This window comes from Culicoides brevitarsis, chromosome 1, assembly GCF_036172545.1.
Source record: "Culicoides brevitarsis isolate CSIRO-B50_1 chromosome 1, AGI_CSIRO_Cbre_v1, whole genome shotgun sequence".
In the NCBI taxonomy this organism is placed as follows: Eukaryota; Metazoa; Arthropoda; class Insecta; order Diptera; family Ceratopogonidae; genus Culicoides; species Culicoides brevitarsis.
The window spans coordinates 40,998,581-41,025,068 of NC_087085.1; the positions used below are offsets into that span (position 1 = coordinate 40,998,581).

At 29.8% G+C, this 26,488-nt stretch overlaps 8 protein-coding genes across 10 annotated transcripts; 4 read left to right on the plus strand and 4 right to left on the minus strand.

Annotated features, from left to right (window-relative positions):
• Positions 1-22: 22 nt before the first annotated feature.
• On the plus strand, positions 23-2,058 carry LOC134827774 (CWF19-like protein 2 homolog). The gene has a single exon (XM_063840584.1). It carries the CDS (start codon positions 40-42, stop codon positions 2,056-2,058), a length of 2,019 nt encoding a protein of 672 aa, XP_063696654.1. The 5' UTR covers positions 23-39.
• Positions 2,017-2,723, minus strand: LOC134827775 (large ribosomal subunit protein uL14m). Its single transcript, XM_063840585.1, has 2 exons — positions 2,648-2,723; positions 2,017-2,574 (listed from the first exon to the last, which is right to left on the minus strand). The coding sequence occupies exon 2, from the start codon at positions 2,556-2,558 to the stop codon at positions 2,091-2,093; it is 468 nt and encodes a 155-aa protein (XP_063696655.1). The 5' UTR covers positions 2,559-2,574; positions 2,648-2,723; the 3' UTR covers positions 2,017-2,090.
• On the plus strand, positions 2,718-13,485 carry LOC134827773 (protein AF-10-like). 2 transcript variants are annotated; one of them, XM_063840581.1, is made up of 12 exons: positions 2,718-3,681; positions 3,745-3,941; positions 5,265-6,253; positions 6,315-6,408; positions 8,637-9,014; positions 9,079-9,308; positions 10,196-11,024; positions 11,081-11,252; positions 12,131-12,283; positions 12,344-12,602; positions 12,665-12,749; positions 12,809-13,485. In XM_063840581.1, the coding sequence occupies exons 1-12, from the start codon at positions 3,327-3,329 to the stop codon at positions 12,842-12,844; spliced, it is 3,777 nt and encodes a 1,258-aa protein (XP_063696651.1). In that variant the 5' UTR covers positions 2,718-3,326; the 3' UTR covers positions 12,845-13,485. The 2 variants fall into 2 exon arrangements, with proteins under 2 accessions (XP_063696651.1, XP_063696653.1); XM_063840583.1 differs by having other exon boundaries at positions 10,559-11,024.
• Positions 13,486-15,724: 2,239 nt separating this feature from the next.
• LOC134835596 (U6 snRNA-associated Sm-like protein LSm7) lies at positions 15,725-16,355 on the minus strand. Its single transcript, XM_063850521.1, has 2 exons — positions 16,148-16,355; positions 15,725-16,083 (listed from the first exon to the last, which is right to left on the minus strand). The coding sequence occupies exons 1-2, from the start codon at positions 16,160-16,162 to the stop codon at positions 15,769-15,771; spliced, it is 330 nt and encodes a 109-aa protein (XP_063706591.1). The 5' UTR covers positions 16,163-16,355; the 3' UTR covers positions 15,725-15,768.
• Positions 16,356-16,424: 69 nt separating this feature from the next.
• Positions 16,425-17,141, plus strand: LOC134835491 (small nuclear ribonucleoprotein Sm D3). The gene is made up of 2 exons (XM_063850406.1): positions 16,425-16,883; positions 16,946-17,141. Exons 1-2 carry the CDS (start codon positions 16,571-16,573, stop codon positions 17,059-17,061), a joined length of 429 nt encoding a protein of 142 aa, XP_063706476.1. The 5' UTR covers positions 16,425-16,570; the 3' UTR covers positions 17,062-17,141.
• Positions 17,142-18,060: 919 nt separating this feature from the next.
• On the plus strand, positions 18,061-19,883 carry LOC134827018 (cyclin-C). Its single transcript, XM_063839543.1, has 2 exons — positions 18,061-18,728; positions 19,671-19,883. The coding sequence occupies exons 1-2, from the start codon at positions 18,138-18,140 to the stop codon at positions 19,881-19,883; spliced, it is 804 nt and encodes a 267-aa protein (XP_063695613.1). The 5' UTR covers positions 18,061-18,137.
• A 25-nt stretch (positions 19,884-19,908) lies between these two features.
• Positions 19,909-23,918, minus strand: LOC134827016 (GPALPP motifs-containing protein 1). Of its 2 annotated transcripts, none has more exons than XM_063839541.1 (3): positions 23,746-23,918; positions 22,199-22,475; positions 19,909-20,854 (listed from the first exon to the last, which is right to left on the minus strand). In XM_063839541.1, exons 2-3 carry the CDS (start codon positions 22,471-22,473, stop codon positions 20,032-20,034), a joined length of 1,098 nt encoding a protein of 365 aa, XP_063695611.1. In that variant the 5' UTR covers positions 22,474-22,475; positions 23,746-23,918; the 3' UTR covers positions 19,909-20,031. The 2 variants fall into 2 exon arrangements, with proteins under 2 accessions (XP_063695611.1, XP_063695612.1); XM_063839542.1 differs by lacking the exon at positions 23,746-23,918 and adding an exon at positions 22,539-22,658.
• LOC134837843 (phosphatidate cytidylyltransferase, mitochondrial) lies at positions 22,626-23,702 on the minus strand. Its single transcript, XM_063853235.1, has one exon. The coding sequence runs from the start codon at positions 23,700-23,702 to the stop codon at positions 22,626-22,628; it is 1,077 nt and encodes a 358-aa protein (XP_063709305.1).
• Positions 23,919-26,488: the final 2,570 nt, after the last annotated feature.

A 26,488-nucleotide genomic window follows, 5' to 3' on the forward strand; every position in this document is an offset into this window, starting at 1 on the left:
TGAACTTTACGAGGTAAACAAACGTTGAAAATCGTAAAAATGTCCTTTATTGAGTTCGAAAGTGCCCGTGAGAAGGAAAAACATCGTCAAGAACTGCGAGATGCGCGTGAACAGATGCTCAAAGAGGCGGAAAATCGTTTCCATAAGAGAGAACAACGAGATCGGGAGAAGATTTTGAAAGGAGAAGCGGATTTTTTATTGCCTTCGGTCGAGAAAAAATTAAAAAAGCAGTCAAAGAGCAAAAAAGCGAAGAAAGAAAAGAAGAAAAAGTCCAAAAATAAGAGAAAAAAGCACTCGAGCAGTGACTCAGATGAAAGTTCAGAAGAAGAAAAGCGAAAAAAGAAGCGGAAAAAGAAGAAATACTCAAGTCCAAGTAGTTCAAGCAGCGAATCAAGTGACGAAAGTCAAGATGAATGGGTCGAAAAATCCTCCGCAAAGCCTTCGGAAGCATCTCAACCCTTAGTTAGAGACTCCTGGATGTTCGACACAACAATCGCAACCTACAGCAAAGAGAAAAAAGACCCAAAAAAGGATGAAAAAAAGCAAATTGACTCTTACGATCCCGCCAAAAGTGTCAAAGAGCTCAACCCTTATTGGAAAGATGGGGGCGGAGGACTTCCTTCGACATTCCAAAAGCCCAAAGAAGATTCAGACGATGAAAAATCCTCAAATTATAAAAATAAAACTCCCGTTCAACGAGGAAATTGGCGAAAAAAAGAAGCCGTACCTGAAAAATCGGTTGAAAAACCCCAAAAAAGCCCTTCCCGAAGTCCATCTCGAAGCAAAAGCAGCGAAAGTGACGACGAACCCCCCAAAAAAGACGAATCCTCGATGAAAAACTTCCTCACGGACCAACAAATGAACGAATTGGGTGCGAAAATTGTCAAAGCTGAGATCATGGGCAACGAAACTCTCGCGAAACAACTAAAAGAAAAGCTTGAACTTGCCCGTGAATGTCGAAAAACGGTAAAAATCCCTCCAAAAACGAAGGAAACATCAACTGACAACAAGAAAAACGACGTTCAAGAGATAATTTTGACAAAATCAAGCACTCATGGAACATCCCGTCCTCTCGAAAAAGCTGATCCCTACTCACGATCAGGCGGAAAACGAAAAAAACAAAAGCCCGATACCCATTTAAGCGGCGAACGTGTAAAATATTTCCCCGACGACGACAAATACGACATAAAACAAATGTTTGAACGTGAAAAATTCACAACTTCGAGCGATGGCGACGCACAATTCACGAAAATTGCGATGGCAAGTAGCAAAGCGGGGAGTTCTCGTGATAATTTGGAAGACATTTTCGCTTCGGAAGCCTTCAAGTCGATGTCTGACGCGAAAATGAGTGAAAAGGAACGTGCCCGTGCCATAAATGAACATCAAAAAACGACAAAAATCCTGGAAAATTGCGAAATGTGCATCGATTCATCCAAAATCGAGAAGCAATTGATCGTCGCTTTAGGCGAAAAAGTTTATTTATCACTTCCATGGCATGAGGGACTCCAGCCGGGACATTGTTTGATCGCAACAACGGCTCACTTGAACTGTTCTACCTCCGTGGATGAAGAAATTTGGTCCGAAATTAACGATTTTCGCAAAGCTTTAACGCGAATGTTCGCTGCGAGACGTCAAGATGTGATATTTTTCGAAACGGTGCGTTATTTGCACAAAAATCCGCATCTCGTGATTCATTGTGTGCCGAGCAAAAATTTCGAAATGGCTCCGTTTTACTTTAAAAAAGCCATTCAAGAATCCGAACGGGAATGGTCGATGAACAAACAGCTGATCGACCTGAAAAAAGAGAAAAAAGACCTTCGAAGGGCCATTCCGAGGGGTCTTCCTTACTTTTGGGTCAATTTTGGCATGGATGAGGGCTTTGCACACGTCATCGAGGAACAAGAAAGATTCCCGCCCAACTTTGCGCAAGAAGTTATCGGCGGAATGCTTGAATTAGACGCTCGTGCGTACCGAAAACCACGTCGCGAATACAATCCCGTTGCGAAAGTCAAGCAATTTGCAGAGTATTGGAAAAATTTTGACTGTACACGAGACTAAATTTTATTTTTTTTCACCTAATAAACGTTTTTTCACACGAATTTACTTGCAATTCCGAGGAGTTTTGTGTAATCGGCGCCTTTGGCTTGGGTTCTTTCCTTCAAAATTGTCCGCAGAATCATCGGGATGGGGACTTGGATGCGATTTCCCAACGGCGTGCCATTGTCGTCGATCAGTACGATGTTGTTTGTGTCGAATTTCGGTACTTTTGGGTTCTGAATTTGCTTCAAACCAACCAAAATGCCTTTTTTCTTCTGTCCTTTGATAGCAACCATGACTTTGTCGCCGATCATGCCCACGGATTTTTTGTTGTAGACGTGAATAACGCGCGGCGGTTTGCCTTCCGTCATTGCCTGACGCCCAATTTCGCTGTTGTCAACTACCCGGAGTCTCGATAACTTCCGAATTTCCATCAGAGAAGTTGTTGTGTGGAAATTTTTTTGTTGGATTTGTTGAAAAAATGGAGATTTAATGTTTTTTAGCTTAATTAAGGAGCCCATGATGATTTTTTAAAAGCTAAAAATATTTTTTTTGATTAAAATTGAGGATTTTTTGTGAAAATTGAGGAAAAAAGGAAAATTTTACTCACCAAAACACCATGCGTCACACGAAAAAGCGCCTCATTCGGATGTCAGAGAGGAGTACGGAAATGTAAAAGTTATCAAAAGAACCATACAAAATTGGGCTGCAATAATTTTGATCGAAAAAAGGCTTAAAATCAGGATAAAAGTCGAGAAATTAGCGATTGCCGTGTAATATGCATGCCCGTGCAGACAAATATCGCATAGGGTGACGCGGGGAACGCGTATTTACGGCAGCAAATTGAAATTGAAATCACGACGCTCAGTGCATCCATTTAAAAATCATAAACAATTATACGCATTTGAGGAAAAACGGGCGAAAAAGTGCTGAAAAGTGAGTGAAAGCCCGTGCAACGGCGCATTTGGGCGCGTCTTTAGCGAGTAAAACGTAAAAAAACGCCCGAAACGCGGGCCCAAAGACACTAAAAGTGCGAATTAATTATTATTGTGAACTTTTCCATCTACGCAAGGTGCATTTTATTCAACGCGTACACACATACACACACGACACGTACGCGACACGGGAGTGAACGATAAGAAAGAAGACGAAAAAAAAGTGAAAAAAGCGAGAAATTGATTAAGGAAAAAAAGTCGAGTGCCCCGACGCGGGGCGCCACAATGGATTTTGTGTGTTTTCGTGGAGCGCGAAACGCGAATTAACTTAATTCTCGAGTGTCACGGACAAAAATGAAGGAGATGGTCGGCGGATGCTGTGTATGTTCCGACGAAAGAGGCTGGCCAGAGAACCCTCTAGTTTATTGCGACGGCAGTGGATGCACTGTCGCCGTGCATCAAGCCTGTTATGGCATCGTAACGGTACCTACGGGACCGTGGTTTTGCAGAAAATGCGAAAGTCAGGAGAGAGCGGCGCGCGTTCGCTGCGAATTGTGCCCGTCGCGCGACGGTGCCCTCAAGAAAACCGACAACATGGGCTGGGCTCACGTTGTTTGCGCTTTGTACATTCCCGAAGTGCGTTTCGGCAATGTCACCACGATGGAACCCATCATTTTGCAACTCATACCTCCCGAGAGATACAATAAGTGTAAGTAGCGAGCGAAGACCAACTGAGAGTTTAAAAATAATTTTTTTCTTTTAAATTTTTTAGCTTGTTACATTTGCGCGGAAATGGGCAAGGGAAATCGAGCGAGTGCTGGCGCCTGTATGCAATGCAACAAATCGGGATGCAAGCAACAATTTCACGTCACGTGTGCCCAACAACTCGGGCTCTTGTGCGAAGAAGCGGGAAATTACTTGGATAACGTCAAATATTGCGGTTATTGTCAACATCATTACAGTAAATTGGTAAGAAATTTAATCAATTTGAAACGAAAATCAAAAATTTTTAAGATTTAAAACACTTTTTGAATAAAAAAAAGAGAAAATATTGAGTTTCAAAAAGTATTAAAAAGTTCAATTTTCTTTAAAATTAAAAAAAAATTAAATTTTCTTTTCAAAATAAAAAAAAAATATTAAAAAATTATTTTATTATCCTAAAATTTAAAAAAAAAAATTATTTCTCAAAAAATTATTTAAAAAAAATTTAAATTTTTACTGAAATGTTTAAATTTTTTTTTGGTATAAAAATTTTTTTTAAAATCAATGAAATATTAAAAAAAATATTTTTTTAAGAAGAAAATGTAATAAAAAAGTTCAATATAATTTTTTATCGTTCATCATATTTTTTTTAAATTTTACAAATATTCAATAAGACCAAGAATTAAATTAAGAAATTAATCGCTTTTATTTTACTTTCTTTAAAAATATCAATTTTTTAAAAAAATATTTATTTTTATTTTTTCAAGAAAATTTTAGAAATCACCCAATTTTGAAAAATGTTCAAGATTTAATTAAAATTTTGTTCGAAAATTAATTTATAATTAACTTTTTCTTTAGAAATATTTTTTAAAGAAATTTTTTTTGAATTTATTGAAAAATTCTCACTTAAATATTTAAAAAATTATTTTTAAATAATAAAATTTGAAATTTGATCAGAAATTATTTTTACAAAATTTTTTATAAAAAATTTTGTCAAAAATTAAAATTTTAAGATGAATATATTTTTAAATTTTTTGACTGAAAAAAAACTAAAATTAATTAAACAAAAATAAACTGAATAAAAATTTAAATTAAATTTATTTTTTTTAAATATTTTTTAAATTAATTTAAATTTAATAAGAAATTGTCATAAAAATTTTAAAAAGAAAAATTTTCATAATTTTTTGAAAAAAAAAATAATTTTGTATGAAATATCTTACAAAATTTGAACTTTAAAAAAAAAAAATAATAAAAAAACTTTTAGAAAAAATATTTAAAAAAAATTAATATTTCATGAAAAAATGTTTAAATTTATAAAGAATGGATTTAAATGAAAGTTTGAATTTATTGAACTGAATTTTTTTTCTTTACAATTTATTTTTATTTAAAAAATAAAAATAAGAAAATATTAACTGATTTTAATGCAAAATAATTTTAATTTTTTTTTTTTTAAATGTTGAAAATTAAACATTTTCGATAATAGAATATTTCATCAAAAAATTTTACAAAAAAAAAAAATAAATAAAAAAACTTTTTGACTTTGCTTACCTTAAATTCATTTTTAATTTTTTTTTTTTTTTTTTTTTGCAGAAAAAGGGCGGCAACGTGAAACCAATTCCTCCGTACAAGCCCATAAGTCACGCCGAGCATTCAAGCGATGCTCCATCGTCGCCGGAAAAGGAAGCTGAATCCCTCTCGAAGGCATCTTCATCGTCCTCTTCCTCCCGCCAAACCACCGATCCCGCGTCGTCATCCTCCAAACAGCGCAAATCCAGCAGTACATCCAAAAACGCTGTCAGTGCTTCGGGCACCGCGCCAATTTCCAACTCCCAAACCTCCTCGAACAGCAGTACGACGAGCAGCAACAGCAGTCACCCGTCGTCGTCGACATCAACGTCATCCTCGAGTGGCTTCGGCTCGGGCTCGTCGTCATCCTCATCCTCAAAAACCTCCTCATCATCCTCCAATAGTTCATCCAAAGACAAAGACAAACACGCAAAGAGCACGAGTAAAACGAGCAAAACGCACGAAAAAGAATCCTCGTCGTCGTCGTCGACGTCAGTCTCGCAAAATTCCTCCTCCACAAAATCAAAATACTCCAAAAGCAGTTCGTCGTCGTCGTCGTCCTCGAGTAACAACAAAGACGATCTTTCGAGCACGAACATCAGCTCAACAACTAGTCATCAAAACAGCAAAACGACAAACGAGCAAAAATCCGAGAAACCAGCTTCGACGACGTCAAATCCGATTTTGCAACCGGCACGACTTAACGTCGTTTCGCCATCAATGGGCAGTATTAGTAGCGTAAATAAGCAAGAGAAGCACGACGGCATGTCGAATAACAGCGGAAATGGCAAAGAATCGGGTTTCGGGCAAAAATTCACGACGTCGAATTTCACGCAATCGATTGTCATGAAGTCAGATTCGGTATTTGGGAATGGCGGAGATGCGAAACCGCCAACGTCGTCGTCCTCGTCGACAAGTGCAACAACAACCAATAACATGAGCAGTAGTAGCACGAAGAAACGCAAATCCGATGGAAGACTCACGAGTGGAACGAATGTTGATGAGATTAACAGGTAAATTTTGGATTTTTTTGGAAAGTGTTCAATGTGACTCATGCGAAAAAATATTTTGCAGAGATATTATTACGAAAGATTTGTCAGTTACGTTGACGCCATTGACGGGATACGACAAACTTGAGGCAACAGATCCAGAAAAAAGTATCAAGAAGGTAAGTTTTTATTTAAAATTATTAAATTTGAGTGTATGAAAAATTATTTGTGTGAATTATAAAAAGCTGGAATTTATTTTATTGAGAGTTATAATTGAATTTAATGATCATGAGAATGAACTGAAAAACATTTATGAAGAAAATTGATGAATTTTGTGAATTATTTCGTTAAAATTTAATAGTCAAATGTGTAACTTTTGAATAATTTTCCGTGAAAAAATTTTAAAATTTTGTGAAAGTTTATTTTTAATTTTTTTTTTTTGCAAGAAAAAAATTTAAAAAATTAATTTAAATATTTTTTTTTTTAATTAAATTAATTTTTATATTTTTTTGTTCTTTTTTTATAATTTATCTTTTTGTTTTTAAAAATTAATTTGTTTTTCAAAAAAAAAATTTTTTTTGAATTAAAATTTAATATTTTATTCAGTCATTCAGATTTTTAGTCAAAATGTGAACATAATAAAAATAATAATTTTTTAAAGAGAAATTGATTGAAAAAAAAATATTTTAATAATTTTATTTTTTTTTTTAAATATTTACTGAATCTTTTTAGAATATTTTTATTTTTCTTTAAATTTCAAATTTAAGATTTTGCTTTATATTTTTTCTACGTAAAAAGTAAAAAAATTAGTAAAAAAATAAATTTAATAAATTAAAAATAAAAAAAATTATTCAGAACATTTTAGGCTCAAAAATATATTTTTAATTTTTTTTTTTTTTGAAAATAAATTTTATTTGAAAAAAAAAAAATTACCATTAAATTTAAGTTTGAAAAAATATCAAAGAATTATTTAATTAATTAAATTTTTAAAAAATATTATTATTCAATTTATTTTTTTTTTTCATTTAAAAAATTAAAAAAAAATAGATTAAAAAATCAAAATTGTGATAAGAAAATTAATTAAATTATTAACTGAAAATGTAAAAGATTTAGATTTAAAAAAATATTTAAAAATAATTATTTAAAAATATTTTTTTGTAATAATTATTATTTAATTTATTTTTTTTTCGTTTAAAGAATTACAAAAATCTAATTAAAAAAAATTTAAAAAAAAAATTAAACACACAAAAGTCAATTTTTAAGTTAATTTTTTTTAATAAATTTAATTATCGTTCAATTTATTTTGAGCGTCGAGAAGTTTTAAAAATCTAATAAAATAAAATAAAAATAAAATAAAAAATTAATTAAAAATTTAGGTACTGAAAATAATTTATATTATAAATTATTTTAAAAAATTATTTTATTTTTTTTAATTTTTTTTTAATTAATTTTTTTTTTTTATTTTTATTATTTTATTAAATTTCTGAACGCTGAGAAAAAATGAACGATAATTTAATTTCAATTATTTAAAAAAAAAAATCATCTTAAAAACAGACTTTCGATGAGAAAAGTAAAAAAATAATTACAATTTCTTTTTCAAAAACAACAAATGTATGTCAAAAATCGAAAGTACGTCATAAAAAAATTCCCATTAAAATTCGTTCTAATTGGAAACTTTTTAATTCACCTCTTTTCGCTTCTGGCAAGAGATAAAAAGTAATGAATACGTGACGAACGAGCATATGGCAAAAGACCGAATGAATGAACGATGAACAAAAGAAGAGCATGTGTTTATTTTTACCTGAACTCCTTTTTTTATTCCTTCATCTTCTTCTTCTTCTCTCCGTTTTCGACTTGTTCTTTCATCATCATCGTTGTGTGTGTGTTTTGTTGTTATTATCGCTCTTTACGTCTTATTTTTGTTCCTTTTGCCATACACTACACACGCTTCAACCCCAATAAAAGTTTATTACTAATTCCCCTTAAATTTGATTGTATGGATTTTTTTTTGCTGCTGTTGCCTTTGAACAATAGAATCCTCCCGAGTGTGAATGTGTGCGAGTCGCAATGTGCAGAGAGCGAGTGTATTACGCATTTACGATCGCATGTGTTGGTAGACAGCCGGCTGCTGATCACATTTTTTCTACCTTGGGTGACAAACAATCGAATTTTGATGCAGAACCATGACAGAAATTGCAGTGAACGCTCCTTAAGTGAACGAAATTACAGGAAAAAAATTTAAATTTTATTGTTATTTATGGATATTTAAGTTAGTTGTGTAAAATTATTATGAAACCAAAGAAACATAAGGATAAGGAAAGGACTCCTAAGTTGATAATAAAGGTTTTTTTTGTGTTCAAGGTCGAAAAATTCGAAAAAACTAATTTTTTTGTGATTTTTTTTGCAGTTTTGTATTTCTCAACCGAAATCCGAGACAACAGCGGGAGTTTTGTCAGCAACGTCAGAACCCGCGATACAAAATCTAACGCCAAACATCGTGTCATCGAAACAGCAACAACAACAACAAAACGTGCAATCAAACAATTCCGCCGCGAATCTCGTGACGGGCAAGCAACATTCGAAGGAAACAAGTAGCCAGCAACCGGCAACATCTACACCTAGTCTCGTAGTATCTGTTCCCCTTTCAACCGCTAATGTACCTGGTGTCAACCTTAGTAGTAACAATAATAATCTATCCGTACCATTTGCACATCAACCGCAACATTCGTCAGCAACGCCGACGAGCAACGCATATCAGGCGCTGAGAAATGAATCTGGAAGTGTGGTAAATATTTTCACTTTTTTTTTCTTAATTTTCCAATTTTTTAACTTTTTTCATGGGATTTTAGAACTCAAACATGATCGAACGTCAATCGCCGCTCATTCAACATCGAACAGCTTCGCCGGCAGTTCATTCGATATCGCCCATCGATCATGGCATGGTCCACGGAGCGCCTGTACAAAATACAAATATGATGGAGACGAATAGCACAATGCTGAAATTCACGTATGAGAAGCATCCGAACTCGAGACTGACGTCGTTGCAGGAAGATGAGGCGCCAACATCGCGACGATCGAGGTAAGGAATCGTTTTGAGTAGAGATTTTAGATGGAATTTTTGGGTCGATGCAGTAGTTGAAAGTGTTTTGGATTTTTTTTTTGTTTTTCTGATGATTTAGATCTTAAAGTAAAATTTTTAGTTTTCGAAATTAAATTTTTATTTCTTGAAATGAAATTTTTCTTTTCGAAATTAAATTTTTTTTCGAAAAATTTTTATTCTCAAAATGAAATTTTTCGTTCTTTAAATGAAATTTTTAGTTTTTGAAATAAAAAATTTTAATTTTCGAAATGAAATTTTTCAGTTTTGGAAATTAAATTTTTATTTCTTGATAAAAAATTTTTCTTTTCCAAATAAACTTTTTTTTCGAAATTAAATTTTTCAGTTTTCGAAATTAAATTTTTATTTCTTAAAATTAAATTTTTTATTCTCAAAATGAAATTTTTTATTTTTGAAATGAAATTTTTAATTTCTTGAATTTTAATTTTTCTTTTCGAAATAAACTGTTTTTCGAAATAAATTTTTTATTTCTTGAAATTAAATTTTCCAGTTTTCGAAATTAATTTTTTTTTCGAAATTAAATTTTTTTTTTGAAATTAAATTTTTTTTTCGAAATAAACTTTTTTTTTCGATATTAAATTTTTTAATTTTTCGTAATTGAATTTTTTTTTTTCTCTAAATTAATATTTTCGTTCATGAAATTTTGAGTTTTTGAAATAATTTTTTTTTCGAAATAAAATTTTTAGATCTTGAGATAATTTTTTTTTTTCATTTTTTTAAAGATTTTAATAATTTTTTAGCCTTTTAAAGTATTTTGAATCCATAAAATTTTGATTATTGCATCGACCTGTTAGAGTAGTGCATGTAAATATGATGAAAATTCCTTTTCTTTCTTGCCTTCTCTGAAGATCGCATTCGATCGACGGGAATAACGGTGGCGGTTCAAGTAGTAGTAATAATCCAAGTAGCGCTCCTGTCACAAATAACACGCAAAAATCCAAAGGACGTGTCTCGAAGAAGCGTGGCTCGAATGCCGTCGCCACGCCCGACCCCATTGAGTCTCCCACAAATGTCGCAAGTAGTAATTGTAGTAATAATCCGGCGACATCCGGACAAAGTTCTGCCGTCAACTTGAATAACAATTCAAGTAGCAGCAACTCCAATGATCACAATGCTCCGGCGTTGTCGGCATCTCCGGCTCCGCCCGCAACATCCAAGAAAATGCGTCGCATGTCGACAATTGAATCATCATCCTCACCTTCTACTTCCAGAACGCCCGACGTCATGTACAGCTCAAGTTCGTCATCCGGCTTCTCGGGACTCAAATTTGGCTACGAATCGCAAGCGCCGACGACAAATGTTCCCGCATCGCAACAACAACAACAACCGACCGTCGTTATTACGCAAGCGACAATTAAAGATTCGCCTCCAAGCAGTCCGGGATCCGAAATTGGCACGAAAAAACCTTCGAAGAAGCAAAAAACGGGAACAGCAACGATCACAAATACGACGACAGCGGCAGTGTCGCCCGTGGAAACGAAAGAAAATAAACTTTTTCACAACGGAATTCATGCAGCGGCTCACATGTTGGGAAATCAACTCAATCCAAGCAGCAGTATGGCTCCCAAATTGACGGATACGTTGAACATGGAGATCGAAACGCATCTTGCGAACGCAACGCCGCTTACGGATCCCACAAATCTCGTTGGACCTACTTATCCGGGCAAATTACAAGCAGTAAGTTTTATTTTTTTGACAATTTTTCATAATTTTTTAATTTTTTTGTGTTTTAGAATCGATCTTCTGTTTTGGCATCACATGGCAGCAACACACAATCACTCAGTAGCATGTTAGCGGGCAGTACATCAGCTTCCGGAAATACTCCTCAAAGTTTAGAACAGCTTTTGGAACGACAATGGGAACAAGGCTCGCAATTTCTTATGGAACAAGCGCAGCATTTTGATAGTAAGTTTTTTCTTTTAATTTTTAATTGAAATCTGTCCAAAGTTTTTTTTTATTTTTTAAAAGAAAAAAATTCGAGAAATATTTTTAATCAAAGAAAAAATATTTAAAAATTATTTTTTTTTACAAATATTAAATTTTCTTTTTTTATTATTAAAAAAAAGGTTACCTCTTTTCATAAAAAAAATAAAATTGAAAAAAATCATTTAAATTAAAAAAAAAGTTAAATAGAAATAATTAAAAAAAAGATGAAAATTAAAAAAAAAATAATTTTTTAATATTTTTAAAAAAATATTTAAATTTATGAATTTTTAAATTTTCAAAAAGACACAAAAAACAACTTATAAATTTTGATCGATGAAAAACATTTTTTTTTTCAATTTATTTTTTGAAATTAAAAAATTCAATAGAATATAAAAAAAATTAAATAAAAATAAAATATATTATTTTCAAATTTTCTTTAAAAATTGTAAAAAAATATTTTTAGTTTAAATTTAAAATTTTTTAACAGCACAAAGAAAAAAAATAATAACAAATTCATCATTAGCAAAATTAATTTTTGTTCAGAAAAAATTTCATTTGATTTTAAAATAAATATTTTAAAGATAAAAAATAAATTTGGTAATAAATAAGATTAAAAAATATTTAAAAAAAATCAAATGTTTTTAAACGCAATTTTTTTTTTAATTTTTAAAAAATTGAATCAAAATTTTATAATTTTAGAATTTTTCTTTAAAAAAAAATTAACATTCCAAGTTAAAAAATACTTTTATTTAAAAATCTAATTTTAAATTAATTAATTAATTTTAATTTAATTTAATTTAATTTTTATTTATTTTTTTTTATTAAAAAAATACTAAAAATTTAATTATTTTTTTCAGTTGCTTCACTTTTATCATGTCTCCATCAACTAAAAAGTGAAAATGTGAGATTAGAAGAACACGTCACAAGTTTAGTCGCTCGACGAGATCACCTCCTTGCTGTCAATGCGAGACTTGCAATTCCTCTAAATCCGAACGCACAATCAGGACAAGGTAAAATTTTATTTTTTTCTTAAAAATTTGTTCAAAAATAAAAAAAAAATATTATTTTAGGACATTTTAACAACATGCATCCCGCAATAAATGGCCCATCATCCGTCGAATCGACTGTCGTGTCAATCACGTCGAGCAATAGTACGAGTCAATCGAGTGTCAGTAGACAACGATCCAGCAATTCGCAACAACAACAGGCACAACCAGCGATGAATGCGCAATCCCAACAGCAATACAGCGGTCAACCGTTACCATTAGAGAATGGTATTGATTTTCGGCACAGCTCGCGCGAACAAGTTTCGGCACAACAAATTGTCAGGTAAAAAAATTTTTTTTTTATTTTTTTTAAAGAAAAATTAATTGTTTCTGTTTTTTTTTTAGACATTCAAGTGGTAGTCAATCGTACAGCAGCAATTCGAGCAGATCTGGATCGATGACGGGACGAGGAGTTTACAGTGCACATCAAGTATGTATGATTTTTACGACAATTTTTCGTTCAAAATTTTAATTTTTTCACTTTTTTAGGCAACGATTCGTCGTGACGACGTGAAACCCAGCTGAAAAATTCATCCAGACACGACAAATGCCGTCAAAACGTCATCCGCAAAGACAAAAACCATGAAAATGGTTACAAATTCTAGCGTTAAGATAGTCGAGCAAGTAACAAATTACATTAATTTTCTTGAAATTGAACAAAATACTTCTAAAAATGTCCGGTGTCGCGACGATACTCACAAAAAATCCGACAAATCCAAGTTTTTTGGAAGCCACAAACATCAACCGCAGCAAAAAATGCAGAAAAATGTCAACTTTGAGCAGCGAAATCCCGAGAAATGTGTTAAGATGCAGGAACAAAAAAGCAAATTATTGAATCATAGAAAATGTACATGTAATAGAAACGATGACGATAAGACTGCCATAATATGTGAAGCTCATGCCAAATTAAACAAACACTTTTCCATTGATTTTTTACTGAAACATCCGCCGCCGTCGCAAGTGTAAGATACTAGATTGTAAAAAAATCTTAATTTAATTTTTTTTTTAATTTTTCAAGAGTAAGAAAAAAAAGTTTTGGAATAAAAAAAAATAATTTGCAAAAAAAAAACACTTCTCGGATCGAAAGTTCAAAAAAAATTTAAAAAAATGCACACAGGGCTTACTATTTTTAGCAATAAATGTGAAAAAAATTACGTAAAACAAAAAAAAAATACTTAGAAAGGTCACAAAATTTTCAAAAAAAAATTAAAAATGTGCATAAAAACTAACAACTAGGCAAATGGTAACCTAGATTTCTCAGTAGAAGTAAATTTTAATTATTAAGAATAAATAGTTAAATTAATGCAAACAAAATTAAACGAGAAAAAATATTTAAAAAAATTTCAAGGAAGCTTTGAAAAAAAAAATATTTTCAAAAAAAAAATCCTCGTTTAATTCAAACTTTAGGATTAAAACATTTTAGTCTTATTCATAGTGTCTAGTTTAGCAAATTTAATAATTCTAAGCATTATTGAATTTTATCTTAGAGAAAAAGAAAATGTTTGAAGAGTCAATATTAAAAAAAAACGAATTATTATTTCCGTTTTCGGATTGATTTGAAACTATTTTTTGTGTAGTACCAGATTGATGAATTTTTTGGCTTTGTGTACATTTTTAACTAATTAATTAATTTTTTAATTATTTTTAAAGAAATATTTAATTAATTAATTAAATTAAATTAATTTTTGGGGTATTTAAAATAAAAATAATAAATTAATACACACTTTAGAAATTTAAGGACATAAATATTAAAAGAAAAAAAAATTAACATTAAACGTACCTAAACAACAACAAAAAATGAATAAAAATAAATTAAGCTAAATTAATAAAAAAAAAAAATCAGTTTGGGAAAAAATAATGAAGAAAAAAATAGATTAAGGTGCAGTAAATAAAAAAATTGTGAGAACAAGAAAAGAATAAAGATAGACTATAGAAAGTGCGATAATTATTGCCATAAACATAAAATTTGTTTTAATTTTTCTATTATTTTTTTTTTAATTTTTTTAGTAACAGGTGAGTTTTTTATTTGAATAAAAAAATTTTTAAATATTTATTTTTCTATAATTTTTCAAGTGCAATAAATAAAAAAAAAATAAATAAATAAGAAAAAACAGGATAACGATTAGCATGAATTGAAATCAAAACTCAGGTAAAACAAATAAAAATAAATCATTTTAAAGGAAATATAAAGAAAATAAATGTACATAATTTTACTCTCCTCCATATCCCGATCAAATAAAAAAAAAAATTCCCACGCTAAGCCCATCTATTGTTCTATCTAAAGAAACAAGAAAAAAACTGTATCATTGTAACTTCAATTTTATATAAAAAAAAATAATGTACAAAATGTTGGTATATTAATTCCCGTATGATTAAAAATTAAATTAATAATAAAAAAAAATAATAAAATTAAATAATAAAAAAATATAAAGGAATGAAGGATAAGAAGCATAATATAGTAAAATAAATAAACACAACACACACACATTATAAGTTTAATTAATAAAAATGAATAAAAATCCATAAAAAAGTGTTTTTTTTTATTTAAAAAAAATTTAAGTGAGAAATATTTTTTAAAATTTATAAAAAAATAATCGAAAGAGGTAAATAATTTTTTTTAAATTGGTTTTCGTTGAAAAAAAAAATATTTAAAAATTATTTTTGATGCAGAAAAAAAATTATTTAAATTTTTAAATGATAAAAAATTTCATTAAAAAATGAAAAAAAATCAAACTTGAGCGTCAGGTAAGAATAATTTAAGAAAAACGAAAAAAAATTATTTTTTTTAAATTTTAATTGACTCTTATAAAAAGTTTTTCAACTGCAGTTTTGAAACAATTATTAATTTAAAATAATTAATTAGAAATAAAATTCAAAATTAATTAATTAAAAAAATAATTATTTAGTTAATTGATTAAATTTTTTGAATTAAATTGAATTAAATAAAATTAATTTTTTTTTTTTCGTACTTTAATTTTTTTTTCTCAAAATATTGGAAGATAGGAGAAAAAAAATTTTAAATCCAAAGAAAATCAAATATTTTGTCTTTTAAAAATTTTTTCGATGCTTTACTTATAACAAAATTGAAATATTTTATGAAAAATTGACAAAAAAAAAATTTTTTAAATCTTTAAATAATTTTATTTTAATTTTTTTTTGTCAAAATATATAGAAAATTAAATATTTCTTCTTTTATTTATTTCGAAGTATTTAAAAAAAATTGAAATGTTTTAAGAAATTTATATTTCCAAAAATTAAAAAAATATTTTCTTCTAGATAAAAAATATTTATTAAAAAAAATTAATTTAAAATTATAATTTTTATTTTTAATTTTTTTAATGAAGCCCTTTAAAAATTAAAATTTATCAAAACCTTCTCTCGAAACAAGAAAACACCTTTCAACTATTTTTTAAATAATAAAAAAATTATATTTTTAATATTTTCTTTTTTTATGCATCTTGCTGCACGAACGGATTCTGTATCGATTCCATGCCGTCTTGCGGGCAAATCAAAACAACCGAAGTTCCTCGACACACAACCAACCCTAATGTTCTTGTTTCTTCCGCAAGTTTATATGGCTCATCTGGATCTCGCAAAAATTCGACTGTATTGTCCAACACGAGATTCAACAAGGGATCGTATCCTTTGAGAACTCCAGCTGCTTCCCGCCCGCCAGCGAATTTGACGCGAATTGTCTTCTCCAAGTATTTGCTGAGATCGAGAATTGATTCTTTGCGACGTTTTTCTCCGCCGCCTCCTTGTTGCTGGAATGAAAAATTGAAAATTTTAATGAAAAATTGAAATTTCTTTTAAAAATTTTGTTCTAACCTTTTTATCTGCCATCGTTTTTTAATATTTTTTGATGTTTTTACGGATTTTGGAATATATTCGAAGAGATTTTCGATTTCAGATGGAAATTCAGTACGTAGATGACTAAAAATTCAATAGAAAAATCAATTTTCAATGAAAAAATTCGTGAAAAACGTTTTCCGGTGCTCAAAAATGCAAAACATCAACAAAAATTTACTGTTTAAATTCGCCATTTTGCTAATTCAATTAATTTTGATGCCCGCTAATTCAATTTTATCACTTTCAGTCGTCTCAACAAAACGTTTGGCATTGTTTATCGAACCTCAAGAGCTGTTGCCCGACGTATTTTTATGAAAATTTTGCGTAAATTGAAGCCCCGCTACTGGATCCGAGTGTTTAAAGTCTCCATTGTGCCCGCAATTATCTACAATATCGTAAAAGATGTCGATTGGAGTCCCAATTAAGGTGTTGCACGAAGCCGAAGGGCATATCGTAACTTGCGAAACAATCACCGGAGAAGTGTATCGCGGAAAACTCATCGAAGCCGAGGACAACATGAACTGCCAAATGACACAAATCAACGTTACGTATCGCGATGGGCGCACAGCAATGTTGGAAAATGTCTACATTCGTGGCTCGAAGATCCGATTTTTGATACTGCCCGACATGCTGAAGAACGCGCCGATGTTCAAGAAGCAGGGAACGCGTTCAGGGACAGCGGGACGAGGAAAATCGGCGATTTTGCGAGCGCAAGGTGAGTTTTTTGCGATGAAATTTGTTAGAAATTTCTCTAAAAATGTCATTTTTTTGTTTTAGCTGCTCGAGGAAGAGGCAGAGGAGCTCCCGGCGGTCCTGCAAAAGGCGGCGCTCCAGGCGGAAGCAAAACAGGTGCATGGCAAGGAGGGCAGGGACGATCTCGAGGAGGACTTTAAACGACTTAAGATTTGCATTTCCCTCGATTTCTGCTTTTTTCTGTATTAAATAATGAATAAAATTAATCTGAAGTAAATTTTTCGTGTGAAATTTCTGCAAAAAATTTGAATTTAAAGGTCTTTTCATAAAGTTGGAGACTTCAGATATGTTGAAAATTGTATTTTATGTAAAGTTTTTTCATAAAAATTCAATTTTAATGCAATTTTTATTCTAAAAATGATTAAAAAGAATAAAACAGCTGTATCGAAGCCATTTTGCCGGGAGGTTATGTGAGAAGTATGAAAATGAATAAGGCTGTTTAAATTTTTTTTTTATTTTTTGAATTGTTTGAATTATCCCCCGTTCAAAAAAATTTTTTTGAATTCCAAAAAATTTGTAAAAAAATATTTAATTTCTTTAAAAACTCCAAATTTTCAACCTTTTTAATTTTTCAATTGATATTCTTTAAATTTTAAACCATTTTTCAAATTAAATAAAATTATTTTAATTAAAAAATTTATTTAAAATTTTATTTTTTTTTAATTAAAAATTGCAAAAATGTGCTAAATTTTTTTAAATATAATTTTTAAAAATCATTTTTAAAGTGTTTTAATATTTTTAAGGTCATTTATTTTTTTTTTTAATTTTATTTTTTTTTAAATTAATTAATTAAAATTAATTGTTTTTGTTTAAAAATAAAAAATTGATGAAAAAATTTAACAAAAAAAAACTTAAATTTAAAAAATAATGTAAAATTTGAAGAAATATTTTTTAAAAACTTACAATTTTCGGCAATTTTTTAATAAAAAAAAATTTAAAATTAATTAAATTAATTAATTAAAATTAAATTTTTTTTCTATTTTAATATTTTTAAAAATTTAAATTTTGAATTTAATTTAAAAATTTTCTGATATTTTTCTTTTCTTTAAAAAATTTTCCCCTTCCTAAAAATAATAAGAAAAAAATAAAAATTTGAAACAGCCTAAATCCATAGTTTTCAATTCCTCCGTTAGAGTACCGACAATTGTTTTCCCAAACAAATTCTCGCATTTTTCAGTTTTTTTCTGCATTTCTCGCCCACAAATCGCCTCAAAGCATGGCAGGCAACTTCTGGCAAAGCTCTCATCATCAACAATGGATCCTCGACAAACAAGATCTCATCCGAGAACGTCAAAACGACCTGCAAATCCTCTCGGAAGAAGAATACCAAAAAATTTTCATCTTCTTCGCGAACGTAATTCAAGTCCTCGGCGAACAATTGAAGCTCAAACAGCAAGTTATCGCAACGGCAACCGTTTATTTCAAGCGTTTCTACTCTCGCAACTCCCTCAAGAGCATCGATCCGCTCTTGCTGAGTCCGACTTGCATCTTCCTCGCGAGCAAAGTTGAGGAATTCGGAGTCATTTCCAACTCGCGTCTCATCTCGACGTGTCAAAATGTGATCAAGAACAAATTCAGTTACGCATATTCGCAGGAATTTCCGTATCGCACGAACCACATCCTCGAATGCGAGTTTTATTTGTTGGAAAACTTGGATTGTTGTCTGATTGTGTACCAACCGTATCGCCCGCTGATACAAATGGTCAACGACATTGGGCAGGGAGAGGATCAGTTACTCGCTTATACTTATAGAATTATTAATGATTCGCTGAGGACGGATGTTTCGTTGCTTTATCCGCCGTATCAGGTGAGAATTTTGAAAATTTTCTAAAAAAAACTTCATATTTAAATTTATTTTAAATTTTTTGGAACACAAATATATTTTAGAAAAAAAAATTTTTGAAAAACTTTTTATATAAAATTTGATATTTTTTAATTATTTTTTACGTTCTTATATTAATTAAAATTTTAAAATTATCTTGTATAGAAAAAAAAATTAAAATTAATTTAAAAATAATAAAAAAAAAAATAAATAATTCAAAAAAAAAATTATTAATTTAAAAATTTATTTTTTTAGAACATATTAAATAAAAAAAAAATAACCGATAAAAAATTATAAAAATTAAATAAATAATTTTAAATTAAATATTAGTTTTAAATTAATTTAATATTTAATTTAAATTAAATTTCGAAGATTATTCATAAATTAATTGGTTAAAATTTATTTAAAATAAATAGCAAATATAAAAAAAATTAGAAAAAAATAAAAAAATAACTGTTAAAAAAATTTAAAAATTTAATTTACATAAAATTAAATAAAGAAAATTTATTTAATAAAAACTGATTTAAATTTAATTAATATTTTAATAATTAAAAAAATTGTTTATTGAAAATTAATTAATTTAACCAAGAATAAAATTAATTCTTTAAAAATTAAATAAAATAAAATTATTTATTATTTTTTTAAAATTTTTCAAAGTTAATTTTTTTTAAAATTAAATTCGGGTCAAATTTAGTTAAAAAAATTTAAATTAATTATTAAAAATTAATTTTTTAAAATTAAAAAAATTTTTTAAAAATTAAAATATTGTAAAAAAAAATTAAGCTATTTTTTAAAGAAATATTAAAAATATAATTTTTGATAAAATTTTAATTAAAATTAATAAAATGATTTTATTTTTTTTTATAAAAAAAAAAAATTAAAATAAATTCAAAGAAGCTAAATTTATTTTAAAAAAATATTTTTCAGATCGCTATTGGATGTCTCCAAATCGCCTGTGTGATATTACAAAAAGACCTCAAAGGATGGTTCGCCGAGCTGAATGTCGATATGGACAAAGTACAAGAAATCGCTCGAGCTATCACGAATTTGTATGAATTATGGAAGACTTTCGACGAGAAAAAGGAAATTCAGGAGCTGCTGAGTAAAATGCCAAAGCCCAAACCTGCCCCTCAAAGGTGATTCAAGCAGAGACTGCCGCCCGATAATCAATTTAAGACTAAATAATTTCCTTTTTTTAACTTTTTATTGTATTGTATTACGAGCTAAAACTTAATCGAAAAAAAAATCTCAAAAGTATTCAAATAATAAAAAAAAAACGTAAAAAAAACTACAAAAACTTGGATGCTCCGCTCGAGAATCGCGTGTCAAGTAACTGCGCCTTCTTGATGATCGACTTTTTCTGTGCCTCGTCGAAGCGATTTGCCGCCAGATCGATATTCCTGTCGAAAGGACGTCGCACCTCGGGTTCCTTTTCCTTCTCTTTCTTCGCTTTTTTCAGTTTTTTCTCGTGCAAATCCATCAGCGATTTGTCGCGTTTGTGTTTTTTCTTGTGTTCCTTTGCGATGCGTTCTTGTTCCGCATCGCGACTCAAAATCGCTTGTCGCTCCCGTTGACGTTCCTCTTCTTTCGCAATTTCCCTTGCTGAGGGTTGCCCGTGCTTTTTGCGTTCCTTGTCGGCGGGCGTGTCAGTCCATTGACTGCGATCACTAAAATCCGGGCGTTCTTTCGTGCGAAATTGACGCGCTGTTAATCCCAAATCTGTCACGCCGCGCACTTCGGGCAACTCCAACATCCATTCGTCGCGAGATTTTTCCTTGTTGGCGTCGCCGCTCGCACTTGACGAAACATGCCCGAGTTTTATTTCGAGAGCGCGTTGTTCGAGTTCGGGATTTATGACGCCGGGTAGAGGACCAACAGTGTCGAGAATGTCGTCGTCGTCATCGTCGTTGGGCGATTCGTCATTTTGAGGCTCGGAGTTGGGTTCTTGTACTTGAATTTCGTCATGAGATGCTTGAACGGCGCTTAAGAGATGCGATGGAATGACAGGACCAATCACTTTTGGCTCTGCTGGAGACGGATTTTGGGATTTCATGAGATGCGGAGGCAATGCTGGACCGTAAGAGTTGTCAACTTCGGCATTGGGGATATTTCTGAAATTGAAAAAAATAAATTTATATATTTTTTTTTAATTTTGAAATGAAAAAAAAAATTAAAAACTTTTTGAGCAATTTTAAGCTTGAAACTAAATAAAAAGACATTCTGAAGATGATTTCCATTCATATTTTTTCAATTTTCGAACAAATAAAATTTTTCACGATTCTTCCTCATGCTAAATTAAAATCGTGAAAAATTTTGCAAGTCCTTTTTTGAGCAGTTTTAAGCTTGAAACTGAATAAAAAGTCATTAACACACATTAAATATTAAAAAAAATAAAAAAAATAAGAAGAAAATTTAAAAAATAAAAAAAAAAATTTCAAAAATTTAAAAATTATTCAACTGAATAGTTGATTTTCATCTAATTTTTTTACTAAATTATGGCAAAAAACTTTTTTTTGTACAAAAAGATTCAAAATTAAATTTTTTACTTAAAAATTTATGAAAAATTACATTAAATAATAATAATAAATATTAATTTAAAAATAATTAATGAATTAAAATTTTTTAATTATTAAAAACGAAAATTTTGGATAATTTTTTTTTCTGAAATCAGTAAAAAAAAAAAAAAAATAAGTAAAATAAATAAATTAAAAATCAATTATTTTAGTTAATAATTGACAGAAAAAACGACTTTTAATATTTATTTTTTTAAATATTTTTCATGATAATTTCATTAAATTAAATTAAATAAAAAATATTGAATTATTTAAAATTACTTTTTTGATTCTTTTTGTATACAAAAAATTTTATATAAAAAAAATTAATTTTAAAAATTTAAATAATTCAATATTTTTATTAATTTATTTTTTTTTTAATTTCATGAAAAATATCCAAATTTCATGGCAATTTGTATTTTTTATTTAATAAAATATTTCTCTTAAATTTTTATGAATTGGATTTGAGGCAAAAAAGAACAAAAAAATAATAAAAATAAAATAAAAAAAATTAATAAAATAATTATTAAATTAAAAATTTTAACTTTTAAAAGCAAATTAAAAAATTGTTTTAAAAAATATAAAAAAAAAAAATTGAAAAAAAATAATTCCAACTTAAAGTCGATAAAGAAGAGCAAAAAAAAATTTTTTCATAAAAAAAAATAAAAAAAGAAATTTTTCCTGATAATTGCTCAACAGACCATTGCGCGTCGGTCTATAGAGTATCCGTCATGGTTAATCAGACGTAAATTACCCTGAAGACTATCATCGCAAAAATCAGAAAATCCCCTTGAGAGGTATCGAACTCGACACCCCTCGCACGCGAGTCTGTTACGCTAACGACTATACAAGTCAAGCAGACACTATCGCTGTACCAAAATCGCATATCATTCACATTCTCACCTTTCTTCGTCAACTTTTGGAGGGCATTCGACACTCGGACCTGCTGCTTGAGGCTTTTTCGTGTCTTCGTCATCACTCGAATTCCGTTTTTCACGCTTTTCGCGTTTTTCCTTCTTCCTTTTGAACTTTTTGTATCCCTTTTCGTCGTCATCGGAGCGATGCTTGTATCGTTTCTTCGTCTTTTTGTGTGATTTCTCTTTGCGTTTGTGCTTCGACGTGACATGACGACTTCGTTCGACGTCGGATTCCGAGGATGAGGTTGAACTTGATGCCATTTCTGCGGAAAAAAAAGAAAAATTTCATCAGATTAGTTCGAGATTCGGGAAAATTTAGGTTTTACCTTAAAAATAATACTTCCTAAGGAATAAAATTTAACTAAATAACAATTTTTTGGAACTTTTGAAGACTAATTTTGAACATTTTGCAACTACTGACTAGATTTCGTTTGTAACATTTTTTGGATTTTAGCCCAGCTGTACTTCAGGGACTTGCCTAAACCCGCTGTTGGAACATTTTTCAGCGATTGTTTGGCGCTGCTTTGGAAAACGATGGCATTTAAGCTGCGACGAACGACACTTTGGTACTCGGGACTATGAGCGACGGCTCTCAAGACATCTTCCGTGTCTTGTTTGTACTTTCCGCGATTCCATTCCTTCACGATATTACGAAGAGGCCATTTTGGGAGCGAATTTAGATGATGCATGATCGCTTTTCCGCTGCAATCTTGTTTGCAATTCACTTCCAGGCCGTCAATTGAGGGAAATCTCACATATTCCGACAAAATTTTCAACGTTGGCGCATACAAACTTTGAAAACTTTCGAGTTGCGGTCTCACAATATTCTTAACTTTGTCTTTATTCTCCCCGAAAGTCATCCGGAAGTCGCCCATGTAACTCAAACTCGCGATACAAAAGTAAAATTCGTATTCCGTGAAGGTTTCTGGCAGCAAAAGTAACGCCGCATGCACCGCACTCTTCAAATTGTTGTTAATTCCGTTCTCCAACTTCACATTTGTCGGCGGTTTGACGATTTCAACGGGTTTATGGAGCCTTCCAGCGATATACAGATCCCGCCAATCCAACAAATCCTCAATTAAATCGTCTGTCGCGACAACGCCGTACTTTATCATGATATTTTCCTCCTCAATTGGCACCAAAGTGTTAAAATACACGCGAGCTCCAAAGTTACTGCGCTGATAACTCGCAATAAAATCACTCCCGAAGGTCGCAAGTGCCGAATAATGCTCCGGATTTCGTTCCAAGTTCGCCGCATGCCATCGATGCGCATTATCCACGCAGTAAATTAAGTCAATCATGTTTTTTCGCTTCGTGGCTTTGTCATAACCTAATTGTTCCTTCACGCCGGATCCGTAGCCGAAGCAAAAGGACAACGGAAGCGGGAATTTCGAGAGAATTCGATAATAAATTGGAGAAATATTCCCCTTGGTAAGGACTTTGGCGTCAGATGCGGGCACAGAAGTGAGTAAATTTCGCAAAAGTCGCATCGTAACAACTTTTTTTTTCTGTAACAATAAAAAAACAACTTGCCTCGTGAGGTTTTTTGAACGGGCTTTCGTTCAAATTTGCTTGAATTTACAGATGAGACGTACAAATTTTCACAATTTTTGGATTTATTTTGACATTTTTTTGCATTAAATTGATGAGGAAACTCCTTTTGAAGGCAGAAAATTGTTTGAAATGGAAAACGAAGAAAATATTTATCGATTGTTTACGTTTTTTTATTGATGACAGCTAATTTGACAATTTATGAACGAGAGATTGCAAATATTCGACTTTTACAAAGCTCGAGTCTCGGAGTTTGAAGTAAAAATTATTTTTTTTTAAAAAAAGTAAAAAAAATTGTACGAATTCAAGAAATTTTATTTTTTTGTAGGTTTAAAAAAATTTTTAATAACTCAAAACTGAAAAAAAAATTGAAACTGAAAAAAAATTTTTTCTTTGACATAGTTTTTTTTGAAAACTAAATCAAGAGCAAAAAACTGTGTCAAAAACTGTGTCAAAGCTATTTTTGTCAAATCTTGCTCCAAATGGATTGAAATTTGTCAGAGGGCTCTAATTTATCATTTTTAATCATTTTATAACTCAAAACTGCCAAAAAATTGAAACTGAAAAAAAAATTTTTTCTTTGACATAGTTTTGTTTTAAAAACTAAATCAAGAGCAAAAAAAACTGTGTCAAAAACTGTGTCAAAGCTATTTTGTCAAATCTTGCTCCAAATGGATCAAAATTTATCACAGGGGCTCTAATTTATCATTTTTAATCATTTTATAACTCAAAACTGCCAAAAAATTGAAACTGAAAAAAAAAATTTTTCTTTGACATAGTTTTGTTTTAAAAACTAAATCAAGAGCAAAAAAACTGTGTCAAAAACTGTGTCAAAGCTAATTTTGTCAAATCTTGCTCCAAATGGATAAAAATTTGTCAGAGGACTCTAATTTATCATTTTTAATCATTTTATAACTCAAAACTGCCAAAAAATTGAAACTGAAAAAAAAATTTTTCTTTGACATAGTTTTGTTTTAAAAACTAAATCAAGAGCAAAAAAAACTGTGTCAAAAACTGTGTCAAAGCTAATTTTGTCAAATCTTGCTCCAAATGGATAAAAATTTGTCAGAGGACTCTAATTTATCATTTTTAATCATTTTATAACTCAAAACTGCCAAAAAATTGAAACTGAAAAAAAAAATTTCTTTGACATAGTTTTGTTTTAAAAACTAAATCAAGAGCAAAAAAACTGTGTCAAAGCTATTTTTGTCAAATCTTGCTCCAAATGGATAAAAATTTGTCAGAGGACTCTAATTTATCATTTTTAATCATTTTATAACTCAAAACTGCCAAAAAATTGAAACTGAAAAAAAAAATTTTCTTTGACATAGTTTTGTTTTAAAAACTAAATCAAGAGCAAAAAAACTGTGTCAAAAACTGTGTCAAAGCCATTTTTGTCAAATCTTGCTCCAAATGGATTGAAATTTGTCAGAGGGCTCTAATTTATCATTTTTAATCATTTTATAACTCAAAACTGCCAAAAAATTGAAACTGAAAAAAAATTTTTTCTTTGACATAGTTTTGTTTTAAAAACTAAATCAAGAGCAAAAAAACTGTGTCAAAAACTGTGTCAAAGCAATTTTTGTCAAATCTTGCTCCAAATGGATAAAAATTTGTCAGAGGGCTCTAATTTATCATTTTTAATCATTTTATAACTCAAAACTGCCAAAAAATTGAAACTGAAAAAAAAATTTTTCTTTGACATAGTTTTGTTTTAAAAACTAAATCAAGAGCAAAAAAACTGTGTCAAAAACTGTGTCAAAGCAATTTTTGTCAAATCTTGCTCCAAATGGATAAAAATTTGTCAGAGGGCTCTAATTTATCATTTTTAATCATTTTATAACTCAAAACTGCCAAAAAATTGAAACTGAAAAAAAAAATTTTCTTTGACATAGTTTTGTTTTAAAAACTAAATCAAGAGCAAAAAAACTGTGTCAAAAACTGTGTCAAAGCTATTTTGTCAAATCTTGCTCCAAATGGATTGAAATTTGTCAGAGGGCTCTAATTTATCATTTTTAATCATTTTATAACTCAAAACTGCCAAAAAATTGAAACTGAAAAAAAAAATTTTCTTTGACATAGTTTTGTTTTAAAAACTAAATCAAGAGCAAAAAAACTGTGTCAAAATCTGTGTCAAAGCTATTTTTGTCAAATCTTGCTCCAAATGGATTGAAATTTGTCAGAGGGCTCTAATTTATCATTTTTAATCATTTTATAACTCAAAACTGCCAAAAAATTGAAACTGAAAAAAAAATTTTTCTTTGACATAGTTTTGTTTTAAAAACTAAATCTCTTATTTTTGTCAAATCTTGCTCCAATGAGGGCTCATGTTGACAATTTTTGTTTTAAAAATTGAGCTGTGTCAAAAACTGTGTCAAAGCTATTTTTGTCAAATCTTGCTCCAAATGGATTGAAATTTGTCACAGGGCTCTAATTTATCATTTTTAATCATTTTATAACTCAAAACTGCCAAAAAATTGAAACTGAAAAAAAATTTTTCTTTGACATAGTTTTGTTTTAAAAACTAAATCAAGAGCAAAAAAAACTGTGTCAAAAACTGTGTCAAAGCTATTTTGTCAAATCTTGCTCCAAATGGATTGAAATTTGTCACAGGGCTCTAATTTATCATTTTTAATCATTTTATAACTCAAAACTGCCAAAAAATTGAAACTGAAAAAAAAATTTTCTTTGACATAGTTTTGTTTTAAAAACTAAATCAAGAGCA

What these genes read in the sequence shown, in the direction of transcription:
- LOC134827774 (XM_063840584.1), top strand. Translation starts at nt 40, where the DNA reads ATGTCCTTTATTGAGTTCGAAAGTGCCCGTGAGAAGGAAAAACATCGT.
- LOC134827775 (XM_063840585.1), bottom strand. Translation starts at nt 2,558, where the DNA reads ATGGGCTCCTTAATTAAGCTAAAAAACATTAAATCTCCATTTTTTCAA.
- LOC134827773 (XM_063840581.1), top strand. Translation starts at nt 3,327, where the DNA reads ATGAAGGAGATGGTCGGCGGATGCTGTGTATGTTCCGACGAAAGAGGC. An exon ending in AACATCATTACAGTAAATTG is followed by an intron (nt 3,942 to 5,264) that starts GTAAGAAATTTA and finishes TTTTTTTTGCAG; the next exon opens with AAAAAGGGCGGCAACGTGAA. An exon ending in GAAATGAATCTGGAAGTGTG is followed by an intron (nt 9,015 to 9,078) that starts GTAAATATTTTC and finishes ATGGGATTTTAG; the next exon opens with AACTCAAACATGATCGAACG.
- LOC134835491 (XM_063850406.1), top strand. Translation starts at nt 16,571, where the DNA reads ATGTCGATTGGAGTCCCAATTAAGGTGTTGCACGAAGCCGAAGGGCAT. An exon ending in GGCGATTTTGCGAGCGCAAG is followed by an intron (nt 16,884 to 16,945) that starts GTGAGTTTTTTG and finishes TTTTTGTTTTAG; the next exon opens with CTGCTCGAGGAAGAGGCAGA.
- LOC134827018 (XM_063839543.1), top strand. Translation starts at nt 18,138, where the DNA reads ATGGCAGGCAACTTCTGGCAAAGCTCTCATCATCAACAATGGATCCTC. An exon ending in TGCTTTATCCGCCGTATCAG is followed by an intron (nt 18,729 to 19,670) that starts GTGAGAATTTTG and finishes AATATTTTTCAG; the next exon opens with ATCGCTATTGGATGTCTCCA.
- LOC134827016 (XM_063839541.1), bottom strand. Translation starts at nt 22,473, where the DNA reads ATGGCATCAAGTTCAACCTCATCCTCGGAATCCGACGTCGAACGAAGT. An exon ending in CCAAAAGTTGACGAAGAAAG is followed by an intron (nt 20,855 to 22,198) that starts GTGAGAATGTGA and finishes TTTCAATTTCAG; the next exon opens with AAATATCCCCAATGCCGAAG.
- LOC134837843 (XM_063853235.1), bottom strand. Translation starts at nt 23,702, where the DNA reads ATGCGACTTTTGCGAAATTTACTCACTTCTGTGCCCGCATCTGACGCC.